At 44.3% G+C, this 24,020-nt stretch overlaps 1 protein-coding gene across 2 annotated transcripts in view; it reads left to right on the forward strand.

Moving 5' to 3' along the window:
- Positions 1-24,020, forward strand: part of CGNL1 (cingulin like 1) — a 172,975-nt gene that overhangs the window by 131,693 nt on the left and 17,262 nt on the right. The window contains exons 9-14 of one of the 2 annotated variants that reach the window (XM_018054268.1): positions 7,929-8,135; positions 9,081-9,185; positions 15,000-15,152; positions 16,053-16,223; positions 20,355-20,516; positions 23,544-23,633. In XM_018054268.1, the coding sequence (XP_017909757.1) occupies positions 7,929-8,135; positions 9,081-9,185; positions 15,000-15,152; positions 16,053-16,223; positions 20,355-20,516; positions 23,544-23,633 (888 nt within the window). The remainder of the gene's footprint in view (positions 1-7,928; positions 8,136-9,080; positions 9,186-14,999; positions 15,153-16,052; positions 16,224-20,354; positions 20,517-23,543; positions 23,634-24,020) is intronic. The other variant, XM_018054269.1, reaches the window with a different exon arrangement.

Here is a 24,020-nt window from a genome sequence, read left to right on the forward strand (position 1 = left end):
AAAGTTATAAGAGGGTTGCAATGGATTACTTCTCTCTGCCTTTTTTCATAGCCCCACTTCCCTTCTTTACAGCTAGCCAGAGTCACCAGTTTCTTGTGTAACCCAGTAAATACATATTTACCCCTTATTTTTTTTCGTTCAGGAGCTAAGTCATGTCTGACTTCTTGCGACCCCATGAACTGCAGCACGCCAGGCTTCCCTGTCTTTCACTGTCTCTCAGAGTTTGTCCATGTCCATTAACTCATGTCCATTTGAGTTGGTGATGGCATCCAACTATCTCAGCCTCCATTGCCCCCTTTTCCTGCCCTCAGTCTTTCTTAGCATCATGGTCTTTTCCAGTGAGTTGGCTTTTCACATCAGGTGGCCAGAGTATTGGAGCTTCAGCTTTAACATCAGTCCTTCCAATGAATATTCAGGGTTGATTTCCTTAGGGTTGGCTAGTTTGATCTTCTTGCAGTCCAGGGGGCTCTCAGGAGTCGTCTTGATACAGACAGAAGCACACCAGGTGTACGAGTCTGTGCACTGTATGTTCCTTGTGTAATCTTATTTCCTCCCCCCACCCCGCCACCATTTTTCCCCCCACCTACACGGGATATCATTGAACTGATGTAACTTATATAACAAGTGCCTGATCGATTTGTGTTTAGTTATTTTCAGTCTGTCAGTATTATAGTGCTGCTATTGATAATCCTGTTTATATGTCATTTTGCACACCTGTAGGGTAAGTAAGTGCTGGAAGAGAAGTTGCTGGGTCAAGGGAAAGGTACGTTATATTCCTGATGGATGCCCCTGAGTCACCCTCCAGGAGCGCATCCCAGTTTCTAGCCCCAGCTGCTGTGGATGAGGGAACCTGCTCCTTATACCACCACACAATGTGTTCTCCGACCTCTTGACCTTGGCCGCCTGATAGGTGAAGAAATGCTCCCAGGCAGTTTTAACGAATGGTTCAACCTTGAAAAACAAGAGAACATCTGCTATTTTTGCCTTTGTGGTGATGACCTAGTGTAGTGTTTCCAACCTTTTGGAGTGGAATTAGAGTTGATATTTGTTAACTATTTCTTACGGCTTGTCTGAATGAATATACATAAGATATTAAAAGACAAATCCATGTGATCTTTTTTACAGTTAGATATTACATAGAGCACATGATGTAGCTAAATGAAAACGTGACGAACGGTGTGCAAGAGATGCGAGTTCAGTCCCTGGTTTGGGAACATCCCTTGGAGGAGGAAATGGCAACCCACTCCAGTATTCTTGTCTGGAAAATTCTGTGGACAGAGGAGACTTGGTGGACTGCAGTCTGTGGGATTGCGAAAGAGTCGGACATAACTGAACACACACTCAGTGTGTGTTCAGTTCATAACTGAACACACACATCCTCTCTGCTTTTGCTGTGACATCCAACACCTGAGTTCAAAGAATCACAGAAACAAAGTATTGGCAATTAGTTAATTCAGTGAGGTCAGCGTTGTTTGTCCCCAGTGACATGTCAAAGTAGATCTTTACTGACTCAGGTCCTGGGAGAGTTCTCCTGCCTTTGACACAGTCGTGAGATACAGACTGAAGTGTTTGGAAAAGATCTGCTTTGATGAGAGTTCAGAGTTGGAAGAGCTTTTGGAGTCTCTGCTGGGAAGTCATGGAGAAGAAATTGCATGTAGGACTTGCCTTGAATAAAGGGATGTGATTTTATTCTTTCAGATTCCAGCACTGCTATAAGTGAATTAGGTTTGGTTTCAGGAAAAGCAGTCTTATCCTGTGGACTTAATATGAAATCGTGGATTGGCGGTGTGGTGGTAGGGTGGGGGCAGGAACAGGGGAGTGGCTGTGAAAAGTCTTGCCAAGGGAGGCGTAAGTTAAATTTATTTGTATACATGATGTGGTTTGCCACACTACGAGACGTAAAGCAAAACACATTATCATTTTACAAATAGTCAAAACAGGACAAAGCACCTCAACACGTACATGCTCCTGTAGAGTCACACTCAGCCTGTGAACGTGAGAATTGGGATTGGGGCAGGCCCTGCCGCCAGATGCCGAGTGATAACCTGCCTGGTCCATCCTCCCGAGATGAATGAATGGACTCAGGATGTGTCCTGCAGCTTTCAAACAGAGAAAAGACCGAAATCCAAACATCAAAGTACAGCATAGGGTCCTTTATCTAGCATGTCAGGGTGCCAGATACGCCCAAATCCAGCTTAAACCAGGTCTGGTTTTCAGTATCCTTGCTCTTCCTGAGATTTCTGAGGGAATGGAAGAGCACGGACTGCACGTGTACGTGTTCTTGCCTTCACCAGAAAATTGAGGCCAAGATCTTTAGCCTCTTGTTCTCTCAATGATGCCTCAGCAGACCTCAGATCCTCCATCCCCTCCTTCCGACTCAGTCTCTAGGTTTCCTTCATCCTGTTTTTCCTCTTTTTGAAAATCAGCTGTAGTGAGATACTTAGCATACAATTTGACTATTTAAACTGCAAAACCAGTGGCTTTTAGCATGTTTACAGAGTTCTGCAGTCATCACTAAAATTTTAGAACATTTTCATCACCCCAAAACAAAACCCTCTACTTTTTAGAGACAAATTATATATATATATATATGATACATGTATTGTTTTAAAACAGTATATGGGATCATATGCTGTATAGTATTTAACTTCCTATGCACCATATCCTGACTTTTAAGAATTTTTGTTGAATTAGTGTTTTTATAATGGTGTGTTAGTTTCAGGTGTACAGCACAGTAATTCAGGTATATTCTATTTTAGATTCTTTTCCATTATAGGTTGTTAAAAATATTTCATATAGTTACCTGTGTTGTATAGTATATCCCTATTGGTTATTTGTTTTATATAGTGTGTATATTTTAATTCCAAATCCTGTACCCTTTAGGTGTCATCTCCCAGTCTTTCTCATTTCTCTCAGGCCTGCTACTGCTAGTCACTTCAGTCGTGTCCGACTCTGTGTGACCCCATAGACGGCAGCCTACCAGGCTCCACTGTCCCTGGGATTCTCCAGGCAAGAGCACTGGAGTGGGTTGCCATTTCCTTGTCCAATGCGTGAAAGTGAAAGTGAAGTCACTCAGTCATGTCCGACTCCTAGCGACCCCATGGACTGCAGCCTACCAGGCTCCTCCATTCATGGGATTTGCCAGGCAAGAGTACTGGAGTGGGGTGCCGTTGCCTTCTCTGTCTCTCAGGCCTAGGCAACCACTAATTTATTTTTCCATCTCTATATAATTGCCTATTGTGGACATTTTATATAAATGTTAATATGTGGCCTTTTATGAATGACTTCTTTGACTTAGCATAATGTTTTCAAGCTTCATCCGTGTTGTAGCATGTATAAGTACTTTATTCCTTTTTTAGGACCAAATAATATTCCATCATATGGACAGACCATGGCTCAGCTGGTAAAGAACTGCCTGCCAATGTAGGAGACTCAGGAGACATGGGTTCAATCCTGGGTTGGGAAGATCCCATGGAGAAGCAACCCTCTCCAATATTCTTGCCTGGAAAATCCCATGGACAGAGGAGCCTGGTGGGCTATAGTCCATGGGGTTGCAAAAAGTTGGCCATGACTGAGTGAACACACATGGTCACGGTCACGGTCACCAGTTGAGGAATATTTAGGCTGTTTCCACATTTTGGCTACCATGAGCAATACTGTTGTGGAGTTTTTGCGCAAGTTTTTATGTAGCCGTTATGTTTTCATTTCTCTTAGGTATATATATATAGGAGTGGAATTGTTGGATTCCCTGGTGGCTCAGACGGTAAAGCGTCTGCCCACAATGCGTGAGACCAGGGTTTGATCCCTGGGTTGAGAAGATCCCCTGGAGAAGGAAATGGCAACCCACTCCAGTACTCTTGCCTAGAAAATTCCATGGATGGAGGGGCCTGGTGGGCTATAGTCCATGCGGTCGCAAAGAGTTGGACACGACTGAGCAAATTCACTTTATGATCACCCTTTAAAATTTTGAGCATCTTTTGGAACTGTTTTCCAAAGTGGCCACACCATTTTGCATTCTCACCACCATCATATGAGGGTTCTGATTTCTCTTTATCCTCCCCACCAGTAGCTATTATTTAAAACAAAAAAAAAAAACCCATAATTTTATTTATTTTTAGCCTCAGAGCATGACATGTAGGATCTTAGTTCCCCAACTAGGGATTGAATTCCCATGCTCTGCATTGGAAGCAAAGAGTCTTAACCACTAGACCACCAGGAGGATCTTCTCATGTACTTGTTGGACTTTAGGAACTGTTTAGAAGCTTGAGAGTGGAGTGAAAATTTATGCTAGCAAGTTGAAGTTCTCTTCAGAGTTATATCAGTAAACCAGAACTCAGTCTATGCCTTCCCACTAAGCATTTAAAAATACATTTCTTTTCTTAATTGGGGAAAAGTTTCTATCCTCAAGTCGGGAAGACCCCATGGAGAAGGAAATGGCAACCCACTCCAGTATTATTGCCTGGAGAATTCCATGGACACAGGAGCCGGGCAGGCTACAGTCCATAGGACTGCAGAGTTGGACATGAGTGTGTGACTAAGTTTCATTTTTTCTTTCATATATATATGGAATATATATATATATATATATTCTTTGAAAGATGTCTGTTCAGATCCTTTGGTCATTTAAAAAATTGGGTTGTCTTTTTATTGAAGATTTCTTTATGTATTTTAAATATGAGTTGTTTATCAGATATATGATTTGTAAATATTTTCTCTCTTATTGTGGATTATCTTTTCACCTTCTTGTTATCATTAGCATGAAAGGTTTTGATTTTGATAAGATCTAATTTTTTTTTATTACTTGTGTTTTGGTATTGTATCTTAGAAGCCTTACATAATTCAAGCTCATGATATTTACTCCAGTGTTTTCTTTTAGAAGAAATTTATAGTTTTAGATCTTACATTTAGGTATATGATCCATTCTGAGTTAATTTTTATGTGTGGTGTAAGGAAGGGATCTAACTTCATTCTTTTGCATTTGGCTTGGCTCGTTGAGAATCAGTGGACGGGCTGAGTTTTGGACTGTTAGTTTTATGCCCTTGAACTACACGTTTATCCTTAACGTGTGTACCCCTTGCTAACTGTATCTTTGTAGTCTCTTATCTCTTGATGGGAAAGTTAGGCTGTTGCTGTTCAGTCGCTAAGTCTTGTCCAACTCTTTGTGACCCCATGAACTGCAGCACTTCCTGTCCTTCACTGTCTCCCAGAGTTTGCTCAAACTCATGTCCATTGAGTCAGTGATACCATCCAACTGTCTCATCCTTTGTCTCTCCCTTCTCCTCTTGCCCTCAGTCTTTCCCAGCATCAGGGTCTCTTCCAGTGTGTCAGCTCTTTGCATCAGGTGGCCAAAGTATTGGAACACAGCTTCAGCATCAGTTCTTCCAGTGAATATTCAGGGTTGATTTTCTTTAAGATTGACTAGTTTGGTCTCCTTGCAGTCCAAAGGACTCTTAAGAGCCTTCTCCAGCACCACAATTTGAAAGCATCGATTCTTCATTGCCCAGTCTTCTTTATGGTCCAACTCTCACATCCATACATGACTACTGGAAGACCATAGCTTTGCTATATGGACCTTTGTGGCAAAGTGATGTCTCTGCTTTTTATTAAGCTATCTAGGTTTGTCATAGCTTTCTTTTCTAGGAGCAAGCATTTTTAAATTTCATGGCTTCAGTTACTGTCTGTGGTGATTTTGGAGACCAAGAAAATGAAATCTGTCACTGCTTCTGCTTTTCCCCTTCTGTTTGCCATGAAGTGATGGGAGTGAGTGTCATGACCTCAGTTGTTTTTTTAACGTTGAGTTTCAAGCTAGCCCTTTCACTCTCCCCTTTCACCCTTATCAAGAAGCTCTTTAGTTCCTCTTCACTTTCTGCCGTTAGAGTGATATCATCTGCATACCTGAGGTTGTTGATATTTCTCCTGGCAGTCTTGATTCCAGCTTGTGAGTCATCCAGCTTGGCATTTCACATACTATACTCTGCATAGAAGTTAAATAACCGGGGCGACAGTATATAGCCTTCTCATTCTCCTTTCCCAGTTTTGAACCAGTCTGTTGTTCCATGTCTGAATCTAACTGTTGCTTCTTGACCTGCATACAGGTTTTTCAAGAGGCAGGTAAGGTGATCTGGTATTCCCATCTCTTGAAGAATTCTCCACAGTTTGTTGTGATCCACACAGTTAAAGGCTTTAGCGTAGTCAATGAAGTAGAAGTAGATATTTTTCTGGAATTCCCTTGCCTTTTCTATGATTCAGTGAATGTTGGCAATTTGATCTCTGGTTCCTCTGCCTTTTCTAAACCCAGCTTGTACATCACCAGGGTCTCGATTCATGTCCTGTTGAAGCCTAACTTGAAGGATTTGGAGCATAACCTTACTAGCATATGAAATGAGCGCAATTGTCCAGTAGTTTAAACATTCTTTGACACTGCCCTTCTTTGGGATTGGAGTGAAAACTGGCCTTTTCCAGTCTTGTGACCAGTGTTGAGTGTCCCAAATTTGCTGACATGTTGAGTGTAGCACTTTAACAGCGTTATCTTTTAAGATTTGAAATAGCTCAGCTGGAATTCCATCACCTCCACTAGCTTTGTTCATAGTAATGCTTTCTAAGGCCCACTTGACTTCACACTCCAAGATGTGTGACTTTTAAGATGCCAAGCCAAAAAATAAAAGCCCATGTGATATCTGAAATTAACGGTAATCATTCTGTAATTGTTGCCATTCCTTTCAGTTATGGATTGTGGGCTGCACATTCTCATTTTCAGATGAGACTACCTAGAGTTTGCACAAGGAACTATATCATAATTTAAGCATATTTTAATTTCCATTTTATGTTAGACATTTAAAAAAACTTACAAGCATAAATTGCCCTTCATCAGGAAAGCAAACTCATTGGTGGTTATAAGACTAGGTTCTAGATTTGTTCTGCTTGAATACATTTCCTCCTACATAAACTTGGACAAGTTCCTCAGTCTACCCAAGTGCGAGTTTCTTTGTCTTTAAGAAGAGTAACCACCTGGGCTTTCCTGGTGGTCCATTGGTTAAGAATCTGCCTGCTAATGCAGGAGACATGGGTTTGACCCCTGGTCTGGGAAGATTCCACACGCTGTGGGGCAGCTAAGCCCACAAGCCAAAACTTCTGAAGCCCACATGCTCTAGAGTCTGTGCTCTGCACAACAGGAGAAGCCACTGCAATGAGAAGCCGCTCAGCACAACCAGAAAGTAGCCCCCGCTTGCCACAACTAGAGAAAGCCCGCACACAATGAAGACCCAGTGAAGCAAAAAAAAAGAGAATAGCAACCACCTCCTAGAGTTGTTAAAAGGTTGAAATTTCATGTCAAGGACACTGGTATGGTTCTGCAAAACTTTTCTGTAAATAGCTAGATAGTAAATATTTTAAACTTTGGCCCCAAGTCCTGACACAGCTGTTATACTACAAAAGTGGCCACAGATAGTATGTCCCCAAATGGATGCTGCAGAGTTCCAGTAACGCCTGATTTATTTTAAAATTTTATCTGTGTATTTGGCTGCACTGGTTCTTAGTCGTCGCATGCAGGATCTTTGTTGCAGTGCACGAGCTCTCTCTGGTTGCAGTGCTCTGGCCCCCCGGGGGCACATGCTCAGTAGTTGCAGCATGGGCTCAGTTAGTTGCTTGGTTGCTCTGTGGCATGTAGGATCTTAGTTCCCCAACCAGGCATCGAACCTGCGTCCCCTGCATTAGAAGCATAGTCTTAACCACTGGACCGCCGGGGAAGTCCTGGCACTTTAGTTTTAATAACGGGTGGTGGGCTGGACCTGTAGGCTGTAGGGTGCTGATCGCTGGCTTAGCATGGTGCCCAGAACGTAGTGGGTTTTAAAAAATGTCAGCCATCCTTGAAGCTGGGAGCTGGGCCTTGACTATGGTTCCCATGCTCACCTGTTCCACGTCTTTACCAGAACGTCGAGGTCCTGGCCAGTCGGAGCAGTACTGCAGAGCAAACCCAGGTGGGGGCAGAGATGCGCGTGAAGGCTCTGCAAGAGGAGAACGAGAAGCTGCGGGGGAGTGTGGAAGAGCTGGAGCGCACTGTGGCTCGGCTGCAGAGGCAGCTTGCTGACCTTCAAGATGATGAGGCCAAAGCAAAGGAGACGCTCAAGAAGTGTGAGGTGAGGCTTGCTGGGCCCCCAGCTTGGGCTTGGCAGCCACGGATCCTCCTTTCCTGTGTGAGTGACTTGAGAAGCTGAAAGGGATTTATTATCATAATCAAGTAGGAAAGGTCAAGGTGGCTGTGACTGCCTCTTTGTAAACCATTGCTTTTGTTCCTCTGTGCATGGTGCAAATGGGAGACAGCTTTTGAACAGGCCTGGAACAGGTCTGATGGACTTGGCATGGGGAGCTCAGGTGCAGGCACAGGGGTCCCCATTCGCCCAGACATCAGGTGTGCTCAACCTTTTCACACTGAGCCGAGGCCTCCAGACACCCCAAAAGGGCATCTTAACCCTAACATCAGGCCCACTCTCACTCGTGACTGTTTTTTCTTTTTTCAGCAGTTGGTTGATGGATTTGAGGTCACGTAAGTTTTGCCAGATCAGTTATCTGGTTTTCCAGATCTCTAGCAGTGGGAGACCGTTAGCAAGAGACACGCACTGATAGCTGCGAGAAATGGCAGCTGACAATAAACAGAGAGAAAAGAAAAGTGATGGGAGGGGTATTCTAACAGAGGTTTCCCAAATGGTCACCCTTAACATCACCTGAAAAGCTTTTTCTCAGACTGTGTGCCTGAGCTCGTTCACACTTGAGTACTGAGTTGATTCATACTAGAGTTCCTTCAGTGTTGTTGCTGATGCTCCTGTGCTGAGGATGGATATCTGTATCTTCCCCCAGATCATTTCAGATGACTGGTTTGGATGTTCATTTCTGGTTAAGAATGGCACTGCAGACAGGCACACACATCTGTTTTGTGCTACTGTGGGCCCATGACAGGTGTATGGTGACCGTAGCCCCTGCCGGCTATGTCTGTGGATGTCCCCTGCCTGCCTTTCATGCTGCTGAGTCAGCTTCTTAGGCACAGCACCCATCTGAGTGTGCATTAACTCCATGTTTCTTTGTAGGGAGAAACTCGGCAATTAGAAGAGGCCCTTCTGCATGCAAGAAAGGAAGAGAAAGAAGCTGTGTCAGCCAAAAGGGCCCTGCAGACTGACCTGGAAGAGGCTCAGGTAGACATTGAGGGTCCTTATCCCCCGACAGAAGAAGCGCGAGAAGGAGGGACATGTCCAGATCGCCACTGGTCCTGTCCTTCCAGGCTGCTCCTTCCATAATAACCATCATGGACTTCTAGCTGTCTCTATGAGCCAGGGGTTCTTTTTATTCACTTATTTGTCTATTTTTGGCTGCTGGCTCTTTGCTGCTGAGCGGGCTGTCCTCTGGTTGTGGTGAGCACGGGCTGCTCTCGAGTTGTGTCTTGTCGTTGTTGTGGAGCCTGGGCTCTAGGACTCCTGGGCTTCAGCAGTTGTGGCTCCTGGGCTCTAGAGAGCAGGCTCAGTAGTTGTGGAGCACGGGGCTTAGTTGCTCTGCGACATGTGGGATCTTCCAGGATCAGGGATCGAACTCGTGTCTCCTATATTGGCAGGCAGATTCTTTACCATCGAGCCACCAGGGAAACCCCTAGACTGGTGTTTTTTCACCTGGGGGACATTGCAGCAATGTCTGGAGATGTTGGTTGCCACGGTTGGGGGGATGCTACTGGCATCACGTGATTGGAGGCCAGGGCTGCTGCTCCCTATCCTGCACAGCCCAGGACACCCCTACAGCTGTGAAGCACCCATATTTCAGTAGTGCTGGGGCTGAGAAGTCCTCCAGACATGGAAGAGCCTGGCAGCTTTCCAAAGATAAAATGCGAACTGTGTGAGAAGGCCAACAGAATCAGTCCCCAGGGCACTGTGGAGTTGCTCTGCGACAGAAGCCGATTTCCTCTCTCCTCTGGGCAAATGGATGCCTCAGAGCACAGTCCTTCAAGAGGGCTATTAAACGAAGCCCGAGGAAGTCATTTCCTTGAAACTGGATAGCTATCTGTATTCAAAATCAGCAGATTCTTAGAAAATTAGTTTTTCCCATTTGAAGGTTAGAAAGATTGTTTGAAGTATGTTCTTTAAAAAAAAAAAAAAAAAAGCCAAGTCTGCACTGAGGTTCTGAATTGACTTTGCCCAGTGACCTCAGTGTGATTCAGGTATGTCCTTCTTTCTACCTGCTCTGGAATTTTTAAGAACCAGCAGCATCATGCATTCCTCAGGTGAGTTTCTGAGGAGGTAAAAGCCAGTTGTTTTGAGCAGCTGTCTTAGAGGAGTCTGTTAAAGTGTTTCCTTAGGACTTGTGTGTCTGTAAGGGAGGGTGAGGCAGGGGCACATGAAAAGTGTCAGGAGCTGAGTCAGGATTCAAATTTGTAAATGCCCAATTGCAGCTTTCCTTTCATATACAGCATCATCTCCTCAGGGCTAGAGGCGTGTGTACCGGGGTTCACTCAGGTCAGCCACAGCTCAGGAGCCCTCACCCCCAAACCTGCACCTTCTCTTTGGCTTCAGACAGAGACCTTGTTCTTGCATGCAGTAAAGTCCTGTATTTTCTTCGTTTTGGTGTCTTAGCTTTGGATTTCTTTTTCTTTCTTTATTAATCTAGATCTTTTGTTACTAACCCTTGTTCGGTTGATTTTGTGTGAACGGCAGTTGTCCTATGCTGCTGTTTAAGGGTTGTGGTGGCTACAACCCAGCAGTCAAAGTGCAGGGTTTACATCGCTGAGCTTGGGGACAGAAAGAGGAAAAACATTTGTATTCTGTGGGGGCAAAAATCTGCACTTTTGTGTCACATCCACACCAGGCTCTGGGTACAGCTGCTACAGGCTCTGTCTTTATCATCCTTTTATCAAACCAGAAACTTTCACACAGAAGGAGGTGGTTCACCAGCTGTGAATCTGCAGCTCACAGCTAATTCAGTGGAAAGAACAGATGATGGCCTCAAGGTCTAAAGATCTTAATGTGATCCCTGCTGGCCTCTACCTCCAGATCTCCATCCCTGCCTTCAAAATTATCCCTGACGGGTTACTTTTGTTCAGGCCTGTTTTCGCAGTGGTGTTGAGATTGTGAGACTGCTTCAGGCGGCATGTGGCTGTGCTAACCACTGGCAACATAATCCGGCAGGAATTTTAAGAGGGTCCAACAATCTCACCATCGTTATCTGAATTATCTTGTTTCAAAAGTAGTGCTATGAAAAACACACTATCACTCAAAACTACTTTGCTTTTTCTCAATTTGGGGACCAAACAGTCATTCCTTTAGCTCATTCTGCATGCCTCTCCCCAAACTGGCAATTAGAAGGGAGCTTAACCCTTAGAGGAAGAGGAGAGAGTAACTTTTTTTTTCCTTTTTCCCACATAAGCACTTTATATTTCAAATTTTTTGTGCCTTTAACAATCTGCTGCATCTTCATGTGTGATAAATATATTTCTTGACATTGTAGGTGAAGACCTTGTGCAGTTCAGTTCAGTCGCTCAGTCGTGTCCGACTCTCTGCGACCCCATGCATCGCAGCACGCCAGGCCTCCCTGTCCATCACCAACTCCCGGAGTTCACTCAGACTCACATCCATTGAGTCAGTGATGCCATCCAGCCATCTCATCCTCGGTCGTCCCCTTCTCCTCCTGCCCCCAATCCCTCCCAGCATCAGAGTCTTTCCCAATGAGTCAACTCTTCGCATGAGGTAGCCAAAGTATTAGAGCCTCAGCTTTAGCATCATTCCTTCCAAAGAAATCCCAGATCTGGTTTATTCTGGCTCAGTCAGACAGAGCAGGAGTTCTTAAAGGGGATACTATTCTTGTTTTACTTCAGCCCAACCACTTGGGTGAGGATTGGGCTGCTGTGTAAACCTGTTTATACTGCGTTCATGACAAAGATGTCTCTTGATTACCTTGAGAAATGGCTTCTGCAGATGAGGGGGCCATAGTTCTTTTCTTCAGGGAAGGGTGATGATGATATATGTTCTATTTGCCTGTACCTCCCACCATAGAAGACTTTTGTGTACTGAGACCACAGAAGAAGAAAGCCGCCACGCTTGTCACAGTCCGCAGTTAACATGTGTCAAGGGCTCTGAGATCCAGTTCTTTTTGATCAAGCCTCCCATTCCCTCAAGCCCTTCTGCTCACCTGCCACATAGTTATTGTTAATACGGACTGATGGAGGCGTTGCTCAGCCATACAGTAAAAGGCTTTGCATCTACTGAGATAATGGTCCCCAAGCTCAAGGGCACTCACTGTACGTCTACCAGCCTTGTGTTCTGGATTCTCCACTCTGACAAATTTTCCTCAATTTTGTCCCAGTGTTGGTCAAGAGACTTGTACGGCTGGTCTCGGAAATGCAGTCACTGTAGCTACAGAGCATTTCACACCTAACTCCTAAATGCAGAGTTGCCGAGTTCGCTGCTTTTCATGTGAATTTGGGACATATTTTCTCAGCAATGACTTATTAGTACCTATTTCTTGAATCTCCGAAGAGGCAGAGCATTGTTTGAACAGCATTTCTACACCTTTGAGTATATCAGAATTATCTGGGTAAAACTTTCAAAGGCGAATGTGTGGGCTCCACTCTAAGAGAAATTGTGATTCCATCAGAAAGGGCTAGATTCTCCATTTTACATAAGGAGTCCACCACCCTTGCTTGGTGATTCCGATATAAGAAATCTTTAGATCACTTTTGGGGATAGGAGTTAATTTGCAACCACAGTTTTTTTATCCTATGCCTAATAGTGAATCTGGACTATGAGACATACTCAGATAAAAAATCTCTTCCTTGCCTTTATAGATCTTACTGCTGTGCAATAGAGGCAAGCATGCAAGAAATATTTAAAAAATGATTTAGCAAAATTATTTTTCTAGGCAAATGTGTATGTGTTAAAGTTGGGACGAGGTGTGTTGGTCAAGCCCAGCTCAGATTGTTTGCGTCTCAGGAGTTTCCAGTAGCACAGGAGCAGAGCCGGGGCCAGGGAAGCAGGTGTTGGTAGTGGAACCCATCCTGAGCCAAAGGTAAAGCAGAAGAGCTCTCACCATGTGGGAGCTGAATGGAGTCAAGGCTGGCTTGTCTTTTGGCCTGGAGCCCCTGAGATTTGGAATCCAAAAGGAAGAAAGAGAGGCTGGGGGATCTGTAGGGGTAGGGGCTGAGTTTGTATCCTGGCATTTCTACGGGAAGGCGATGATGTCCCCCTGTGAGTGGTGGTTTAGTCACTAAGTCGTATTTGACTCTTTTTAGGCTTCATGGACTGTAGCCCTCCAGGCTTCTCTGTCCATGGGATTCTCCAAGCAAGAACACTGGAGTGGGTTGCCATTCCCTTTGCCAGGGGATGTTCCTGACCCAGGGATCGAACCTGCGTCTCCTGCATTGGCAGGCGGACTCTTTACCACAGAGCCACCAGGGAAGCTGGTATCCCTCTGTATTTGTTGTTTTCCAAGAATTGACATTCTGAGATACCTGTTCCTGAGAGTTTGCTCCCACGCGGTGGAACCATACCTCACTTACCTTGCCCTGTGTGCTGCCCCTTGCTCTCGACACACTAAATCAACCACAAACATGAGTCCCAGGGTTGACCCGACCCTCCGTCTGGTGTGAGCCACACTGACCGTGGTGGCTCTCAGTCCTGCTCATTGCCCCACACTGAACTCCTGACTCCCTCCTTCCATCCGCTCTCCCCAACTGCTTTTTTTGACGTTGGTTCCTTGCAGCAATTAACTGCAGTGGCCTGGCTGTGCTGGCTAGTTTCTCTGAGCACAGTCCTCCACAGGTGGCTTTTTGGCCCCAGGCCATGTGGCTGGCCAGTGGATCTGTTCCAAAACTTTGGAAACCAGAAGCACCTGAAGTGCTTTGTGATTTCAAAATGCCTGAGTTACTGCATGTGACTGCAGCTTGTAACCTGTTAAGCACTGTACAAATATAACCATTGTCCTTATACAGCCTCTGCAAGGACACAAGACTTGAGTAGGTCCCAAACAGTACCTGTACTAACTCACATTCAGCCCTCAACGCCTGATGCCATTTTTCTTATGATCTAGCTGTGTTTGGGTTACGCTCCGCTATTCTAAGCTGTGCCCCTTCATGATATCTTTATGCCACAGCTCTTCATTCTTAGCCATTTAAAGAAGCTACTATAGTGTTTGTAAGATACCTTAGGATTTTTTCTTTCTTTTAGAATTGCATGTTCTTTTTTTTTACATAAAGGACATCAGTCTGTATAATGTTGTGAGATGAGAGCCACAGAGGAACCCAGGGGAAATATTACACCCAAGATGTTACATTTTGTAAGAAGTACTAATATTTGGTGTGATTCACTAAGTAACCACTCATCTGTCTTTTTCCTAATGAGTGTGTCTTCTATTACGTACCTCCTGTCCACAGGCTCCTCAGCCTGTAGATTGCCAGATTCCTTCTCTTCTGTGTGTGAGTCCATCTCAGGGATTGTTGATTATAACTCCCCCTACCCAAGGAATCTTGGCCCATGGGACAATTCCTCTTTCCTTATAGTTTCATTTTTAGCTATTTTAATTGTAAGAACCATCTACACAGCAGAGACAATGCTGGAACATTTGGTGCAATGCTGTATATCACGGGATGTGCATTGCCTCAAGGGTCGAAGTTAGTCTTCTGTATAACTTCCCCGCGGTTTTTGAGCATGAGCTCTGCCAGGTTTTTGGATACTATCCTGAATCACCATCCCCAGCAGCCTTGGCCGTTTTCTGTATTTCTGTAATGCATCCTTTATCTGCTCCTTCATTCCTCCCTGTGTTTTTGGTGAAGTCAGCTTCCATTTTGGTCCCTAAATTTCAGAGCTGACAGTATCCTTGTGTCTCTGAAAGGGCTTTATTTAGATCCTATCCTTATCAGTGATGTAGCAGGTCTGATTGCTTTGTGGTGTGGCTATGAAACTCCCTTTGTCACCCGTCCCTGCAGCTGCCCTGGCAGGTAGGTGACAGGACTGTCCTTTCCTTGCCATCTGCAGAGAAATCTGAGCCGGGCCACCCAGGAACAGAAGCAGTTGTCTGAGAGGCTCAAAGACGAGGCCGAGCAGAAGGAGCAGTTAAGGAGACTGAAGAATGAGATGGAGAATGAGCGATGGCACCTTGACAAGACCATTGAGAAACTGCAGAAGGAGGTAAGGGGCAGGAGTTGGGGAGGGCATGGGGCCCAGCCCCTTCACCCCCCACCATGCTGGAGGGCCTGACAGAGCTGAGCAGACCTGCAGTGTGTCTCAGCACGAATGTGTCTGGGATTTGCAGATCCCCTGAAGCAGCTCTTCAGGCCTGTCGATAATTCCAGTTACAGAGAAACTGGCTTAGAGAATGCCCCCTGGACCCTGGGCCCAGTTCCTCTCATCCCTAACCCAAAGAAGCCTGGCATTGTCAGTGCAGATGTCGCGGATGGTGCCTCAATCGGAACCTCTGCCTTTGTGCGTAATCGATGCACTTGCTTCACCTTTCTTGCCCAGGAGCGTGAAAGGCAGTTTTAAAGCCCAGTAGTCGTGGCTTCTCTGCTCCCCTCTACCCTAAAACATCCAGAAGGGGAAAGGCACAGAGCCAAATGGACTCCCCATGTTCTAGAAGCTTCCCTGAACGCTGGCCAGTTTCTGACATCTGCTCTGTGTCAGTCAGTTTACCAGCTCACTCATATCTAAGTAGAATTCTGTCTGCATCGTTTTAATTTTGACAACAACCCTGCCAAGGTATAGATTATGCCTTCAGTGTTTTTAATGAGCACACTGCAGAGGCCCAGAGAGGGCGAGTAATGCCCTAGTTGTATAGCTGGTAAGTGGCAGAGCGAGAATAGGACCCAGGACCCAGAATCTAGCTCCAGAGATAGGCCTATTCATGTCGCCATGCAACTTGCACGTTAGAGGCGGCTAATCTGGGCAGACCATGATCTGTAGACTTTGGGGGGCTAGAAGAGGAGATGTGTTGAGATGGGGTGCAGGCCTAACTCCCAGGCTCCGGATGGAGCCTCATGGCTGGGGTGGGGTTGGGGTGGGGCAGGGTTCACACCTGTGTCACTTCTCCAGATGGCCGACATTGTCGAGGTGTCCCGCACATCAACGCTGGAGCTCCAGAACCAACTGGATGAATACAAGGAGAAAAATCGCAGGGAACTTGCGGAGATGCAAAGACAGTTGAAGGAGAAAACTCTAGAGGCAGAAAAGTCCCGTCTGACTGCCATGAAGTTGCAGGATGAGGTAATAACGGTTGACCAGAGCAGTCCTGGCTTACCTGTGTTCAGAATCTGCCTTGAAACTCTTCCAGGAGAGGCTGGGGTAGATTCTTGTTTTCTTTTTTCCTGCTGCCTTGCCACACAGCATGTTCGATCTTTGTTCTCTGACAGGGGATTGAACTTGTGCCCCTACACTGGAAGTGCAGAGCTCTAACCACTAGACAGCCAGGGAATTCCCACTGGGGTAGATTCTTAAGACAGCATTTGAGCTTGGTTCTCAGGATGGTTGCATCAGGGCAGATGGCGTTCTAAGACACAGAGGACTCAGGGCCTCTGACGTGAAATTGACACAACTTTAGTTTGTGTGATTAAGCCAAGATATTCTGCCTAGAAAAGCTTAGCAGCCGTTTATGGAGCACCAGTGGTGTGCCCAGCTGTGTCTAAATGATTCATATGTGGTAATGTTTTAATTCAATCCTAGAACAAAGATTAAAGTAATCAGAGGTTGTTTTTTTTTTTTGCCGTTGGCTTAAAATTACATGGACTTTCATTGCAGTAGAAGTGGTGGATAAGAGTTTCAGAACAGCAATAATGGAAACAGAGAGAAATCTTCAGAAATTTATGAGTACTGAAAGTAGTAAAGTGTATTCTTGGTTTTATATTTAAGAATAATAGAGCAAAGTAACCCAAATGTTAGCTCCCTTACGTCTTGACTTCTGAAGAACTGTGAATAATAAAGGGAATGTTTTTGATTATTTTAATGGAAAGCTGAAGGCTCTAAAATGCCAGTACCATGTAAGCTGATTTCTACTCTGCCTCCTGCCAGCTAGATGACCTTGAGCAAGTTGCTCCAGTTTTCTGAGCATCTGTTTCTACATCTTTAAAAGTGTACAAAATAATAATGATTCAATAATTAAATGAGGTAACGTGAGACTGTATGGCAAAGGATATGTGTATCCTGAACACTAATACTTATAATTCTGAAGCTTGCCTTTTCTTTTTTTTCCATAAGCAGTACCAAGAGCACTAAGATTCCATAGGAAAACAAATAATTTTTCTTTAAAAAACAAACTTTTATTATCTTTGATGATCAAAGAAAGGTCATTCATGAGTCAGTGCTGCAACTGTGTGAAAGAACAATGGATATTTATTGCAGGTTTCTAGACTACTTCTGAAAGGACCCTCATAACAGATCTCCTCTGGTCTAGGGTCTCAGGACACAAGACTTCTAGTAAGAACTGAAATTAGCGTATTGATAGCACAGTTCTCTTCGGCACTGAAAAACAATCATTTTCATAGCAACTGGGTGAGAGGATTCAGATACTTGCCAGAACACCAACAAATATTTGTACGGGGCTTTGATTTCAGAAAATCAGTGTCACAGTGACCCTTGTCCAGTGCTTCCTTTTGCTTTTTGTATAATGGTTATGCTGCTAAAATCTTCAGATTGGAAGGAACCTTAGGGACCCTTTAGTTAGATAAGGAAACTGAGATCCAGAGAGATTAGTTAGGGCCAGATGGAGACCAGTGGTGTTTGTAAAAGGGCAGTAATTCAAAAAGAATTCCTTAAGATGAAAACAAAGACTGTGCTTCCTTCATGTTCTCACTAGTCCAGCCTTGTGAGACAGTGTATCCATCTGAATGGCAGAAACAGACACCTCCTCCTTCTAGAAGGAAACTACAGTCAGAAACCACCCTGAGGGTGCTGAAGTCATGGAGTTGTTTGAAACAAAAGTGAATTAATAAGCCAGGACCACACGGGATTCTTAAAAAACTCAACTCTGTTCACCACCCTCCGTCCCGTTTTGGTTGTACTTTGTTAAAGCTCTCAATAAACAGGAAAAGCTGCAAGGGTCTTTGCACCTTGAGCGCTGTAGTACTGCCTCGTTCACTTTGAGAGAAACAGGCCTTTTACCTTTTTTACCTTTGACACAGAGCTAGAAAAGTTCTGATGAAGATCATCTTTAGAGAATTAAGACTAGAGTTCACTGTTGCATTTATTTTCTAAATCCCACTTTGCCAAGGGCAGTTTTTAATTACTTTTAAAGTTAGCACTGGTAGGTTCAGAAGTTATTTGCTTCATGATTCCAGACACTGTACTGCTAATTGTCTTGTGCACGTCCCTCTCGGATACTCTCGGTTATGGTAGAGCTCTTGGTGGATGCTAGGGACCGAGGGCATCAACAGGCAGGAACGGGCTGGATGTTGGAAAGGATACCAAGAAGGAAATGCGAGCTGTACCATTACCTATCAGTCTGACTCTAAAATCCCCGTGCTTTGGGCAGGGTATGACCTCATTTGAGTCTCAGGACAGCTTGTTAAGATAGATTTATTGATATATTTATCATAATATTGCAAATCAGGACACTGAAGCACAGAAAATTTTTTAAAGACTTTTTTATTTGGAGAGTTTTTTTTTTTTTTTTTCATGTCCTGGAGCATCTCTGTATCCAAAGAATGTCTCATCACCCTTTTTCCATGGAAGGATTTTCATTTTGTGCTTTCACTTAGTCACCACTGACACCAGCCTCGTCTTAATCAGGAGATGTCTTTGTCAAGACTGTGCTGTTCTCGCAGAAGTGTCTGGTGTTCCTATTAGCCTCCAGGAGGCAAACACAGTTCTAGTCTTCCCTCTGGGCTTCCTAAACTAGCCTAACCTGTTGAGTCCCCAAAAAGATTGTCTTTGAGGCTTCCCCACGTTTCTGTGAAAACCACTCCCAAAGGCTGGTATTTCTTTTCCTTTTTAATATTTAATTACATACCAGCCTCTCAGCAAAGTGTGTTTTTAAAAATAATTTTATGTATGTGTTTTGGGCAGTGCTGTGTCTTCATTGCTGCGCTTGGGCTTCAGCAGCTGCGATGTGAGGGCTTCAGGAATTGTGGCTTGCAGACTCTAGAGCACAGGCTCAGTAGTTGTAGCTCGTGGACTTAGTTGCTCCACGCCATGTGGAATACTCCCAGACCAGAGATCGAACTGGTGTCCTCTACATTGCAAGGTGGACTCTTAACCACTGGACCACCAGGGAAGCCCCAAAGCTGTTACTCTTGATTGGAGTTTGCCATTTGCTGTCATAAAGGAAATTAACCCATATAGTCTGTTCCCGAGACTGTGTTTTCCACCTGTTATCCTGAACCACCTCCAGGAGGGACGCTGAGAAATAAGCAGACAGCCTTCACTGAATCAGTCCACAGAGATATTTAAGGAACACCTACTGTGTGCTGAGGTGCCTAGTCCCCTTGGGGAGATTTCAGAGGAGTGGAAAACACGGCAGCTCTTGGGAATGAAGCTCGTTGTCTCTTACACTTTCTTCAACACTGTCAGTTCAGTGCCACCTTGTGGAGGGACAAAATGCTAAATTATGACAACTGATAACATACTCTTTTAGAAAGCAGTGGTTTTCTCTTAATTTGTTTATAGTAATAGATTTTGTGCCTGCAGGTTGCTTCGGAGTCATATTTTAGCATTAATTTTCCCCTCACTTTAAACCTCTGTTGAGAGGAACCTATTACAGGTGAGTGAGATTATGCTTTGGAAGGTGCTAACTTAGTTCAGGGGCTTTCAAGTATCTTTGAGCATGATCTGCCTTAAGAAAGATGTCTTGCCTTGTAACACAGTAATGCATGCATCTATACAAATGTATTAGTACCTAGCAGAAATGTTTCAGCAAACAATGTTTGCTTGTACTACTATGATATTTTTTTCCATTTTTATATAATCCTGGCCAACATCAACTGAATTGAATGTATAACCCAATGGGGTTTTTCTCTGTAGCTGGAAAGTGGCTTCCTTTTTGAACGATTTTTGTTGAGGGAGGATGTGGATCATTTTTAAAGTCTTTATACTAAATTTGGTACAGTATTGCTTCTGTTTTATGTTTTGTTTTTGTTTTTGTTTTTTTTGGCCCATAGGCATGTGGGATCTTAGCTTCCTGACCAGGGATCAAACCCACAACCCCTGCAAACCATGGAAGTCCTCAAGACTTGTTTTTTACAAAAGAGGAAACTGAGGCCGAGAGGGAGGTGGTGCTTGCCCAGGGGTTTCTGACCTCCAGCATAGCGGGAGCCGCTGTATCCTCTCCGGGGTCAGCCTGTGTACTCATGAGAGCTCTGTGCTCCTATGTGCCCAGATAAACACCCCTGTGTCTCCTCATTCTAGATGCGCCTGATGGAGGAAGAGCTACGGGACTACCAGAGGGCTCAGGAAGAAGCGCTCACGAAAAGGCAGCTTCTAGAGCAGACACTCAAGGACCTGGAGTACGAGCTGGAGGCGAAGAGTCACCTCAAGGATGACCGAGGCCGACTCGTCAAGCAGATGGAGGTTTGTGGGCAGCCGGGGTCTGGGGAGACGAGCGTGGGACAGAAGGGAAGCAGCAGCCTTTTTGCGCACACCTCAGGCTTTGGGAAGTCTTCGGTTTTATTCTCTTGCACAATCAGATGTCTGTAAAGTCATTTCTTTCTTTTGCTGTGCTGGGTCTTCATTGTGGTACATGGGCTTTTTGGCAGCACATGGGCTTAGTTCTCCTGTGGCATGTGGTGTTTTAGTTCCCTGACCAGGGATCAAGCCCAAGCAGATTCTTAACCACTGGACCACCAGGAAAGCCCCTAAAGTCACTTCTTGATTTGAAGAAGAAGCCGGGTAGTTCATAGATTCATAAGATGTCAGTGTTGGAAGGAATGATGGAAATCGTTTATTGTAGTGTCATCGTTGTCTTGAAGAGGAAGCAAAATCATCCAGAGGAGATTAGATGATTTTTCAGAAGGGCACATAGATAGGGCACAACGGATAGTTTGTTGCTTTGGGTAGTACTTCCAACTGCAAAGGAGACAAGGCGGCTGTGAAGACAGAGGGGCTCAGCCATGCCTTGGGTCCAAACCCCCCAACACCTAGGGACACCCACATGCTCTGCTTTTGTTCCCCAGATTCTGGCGCGTTTTCTTACAGAGGGTCCAGCTTTGCCAAAACAAGCAGCAGACTGGCTCAGGTCTCCTTTGGATAACCGTGTATACATAGTCCAGGACAGTCTATCAGAAAGTGCTCAGTGGGGTGATCTGTTTACAAGATGAAAACAACACACTAGAAAAAGGGGGTAATAGAATCCAAATTTGAACATTCTACCAAGAAAGACAGGAAGAAGCTTAACATCAGTCCAGCTGAACTTACAAAATGACTTTACAAGAACAAAACCCAGCCCAAACCAGAAACCCTACCCCAAACCCAAACCAGAAACATCCACCCCCTACTCCCACACACAGCCCACATCCCAGTGGAATTTGGAGAGGAAAAGAAACACTTAAAAATCAGACCTATGGGAAAAGTTAACATTGTCAAGGTTTTGATAACAGTCAGACAGTGCTCAAGGCCAGGAAGAGATAGCTGGAATTTAAAAGCTATGGAATTCCTGATTCTACTTTGCAAATAAATAGAAATAACTTTTAAACCTCCAGGGGACTTAGTAGCGGTTTATATCTAGGAAGTGATGTTTCAACCATTAACAATTTTATTAGATCAGCCCTTTTGGAGGCTTAGAATTACTTGGTTATGGTTTTATCTTTTTTGTGTTTTTTTCAAGATTGCAGTATATTTTCCCAGTGTCCTGGTTCTAATCTCATTAGGGGAGGTCATTTTAGGCAAACTAAGGTCAACCCAGGTAACTACGAAGTGATTATTCTGCGGCTCAAACAATCTGGTTAAAAACAAGCTAAAGCTTCGTCAGGCAGTGATGTGAAAACCTTTGGTGTAATGACCCGTGGCCTGATCCCCTGAAGTCTCCTGCTGGGTTCTATATAGTATGAATTGTAGGCAGGGAGAGAACCCTGTGAAGAGGTGCTTTTAGTCAATCTTTGAGTCATCAGGTCGTCTCCTTCTAGAATATTCTGACTATAAAAAACATATTCTGTTTACTAACTCAAGGTCTAGAAGCAGTGGCATAGCTAAGCTTCATTTGCCCCTGTGCAGTATTTTAGCTGTTTTTCCATTAAGCATGAATGAACAGCTCTCAAGACCCCACCAATGAGGCACACCAGAGGGTGCTTTCTCCCCTAAGAGGCCACTGGCAAGACTGTCTTGCTGTGACTAATATCTTGCTTATTCCTTCACTAGCACTTAATAGATTAATTCTTAGACTCAAGAGCTCTCTCATTAATGAGCCTGTAAACTCAGAAACTCAGGTGCCTGTTTTCTCCTGGGAGACAGGTCTTCAGGTTCTCTGTAGGTTTTGCTCACAACAGAGAAGGCATTCACAGACATTTGAGTCATTCATGAGAGTTCAATGAGTTTTATTTTTGGTGCACATGGAGGCTCGTCAGCCAACTTTGACAATTGCAGAGACAATATTTATGTACAGATGCTGCAGGCTCCCATCAAAACTTAAAATGCTGATTGCTTTTAGTGTGCCTGCCTCATGGCTCTGACTTAATCTGGATGTATGACACATTGGTTGGTGACAGGAGAAATGCATGGACCAACCCCACAGCCTCCCCGATTCTAGGTGGGGTGGTTTGTGTTTGAAGCCTTTTTTTTTTTGTACACAAAACTAATTTGAAGTGCTTTTCTCTTAACGTTCAGTGGTGTTTAACTTAGGAGCCTGCAAGGAAGACAGAAATAACTATTTCTTTGTATGATGGGTGGTTTAGCAGAATGGGCCAACACTGTCTTTATGTTACTCTGCTGGGGACTTGGGACTACACCATCCTTTATGAGGTTCCTAGAAGGAAAAGGCAGATGCGAAAGCCTGCTTCAGACTCTATTCCTGTGAAGGTCTTAGAAACCCTGAGCAGGAGAGAGGAAGAACATTGTCCTGATACACTCAGGGTTTCTGGCATTTATCTCAAAAGCGTCCCAGAGAAAGTTGTTGAGTATTTTGGTAATAAGCTGGAGAACTGGAAATTAGATTGGAAATAAAGTCACATACAATTAAGGGAAAAAAGAGAACATTGTCCATAGTTTATAGTATTTAGAGAAGAGTGCCTTGGATGGTATCCTGGTTTCCACATTGTCTTTTAACAGGTAACATATGCCTGTTAGACTTAGGTAGGTCTATGTAAAATTAATGATTCATAAAGAAAAAAAAAGGCTTGAAGGAAATATAAAATATCCTCAGTGGGGCAGTTTTTTTTTCCTTTTATGTGTTTTCTAGATGCACAATTACATTATAAAAGCAATAAAACAGGTTTTAAAAGATATGCTTTGGACAGTATGAGAAAAAGACACATCCTTTTGCCAAACTCTAATTCTTGTTGCTCAGCTCTGATGTCCCTGTGGTATTGTGCAAGGCAGGGCAGTCCTTGCTCCTAAAAACTTGGTCAGTGCAAGTTAAGTAGGCTGTGTTTGTAACTTCTTTCTCAGGACAAGGTGTCTCAACTGGAGATGGAGCTGGAAGAAGAAAGAAACAACTCGGATTTGCTGTCTGAGAGGATCACCCGGAGCAGGGAACAGGTACTGTTCTGTCGCTGAGTGATGCGTGGATCATCCTGCATGGAAAAGGGAATGTGAGAGGTTAACCCTGAGGATTTGGCTGGTGGAGGGGAAGAAAGTCCATGGCTTACAGAAATGATGGAAGATGGGGCGAACCACTACAAGGGAGGTGAAATATTTACCGTAAAGTGTGTAGAATGAAAGTTTCCAGAGTGGCTATGGAAAACAGTCTCTTAGTCACAACAGGCAAAGTGCTTAGAGCTGAGGCTCGAAGAATCATGAGTTCAGCAAGCAATTGTATGAAATTTGGTGGCTACCACTGTATTAGTGCCATTGGAAGTAAATGATACGATGCAGCCTGTTCCTTTAAGAACTTTGCCAATGAGTTAGCAGTGCATACATCTGTGA

The sequence above is a fragment of the Capra hircus genome, chromosome 10, assembly GCF_001704415.2.
Source record: "Capra hircus breed San Clemente chromosome 10, ASM170441v1, whole genome shotgun sequence".
Taxonomy (NCBI): domain Eukaryota; kingdom Metazoa; phylum Chordata; class Mammalia; order Artiodactyla; family Bovidae; genus Capra; species Capra hircus.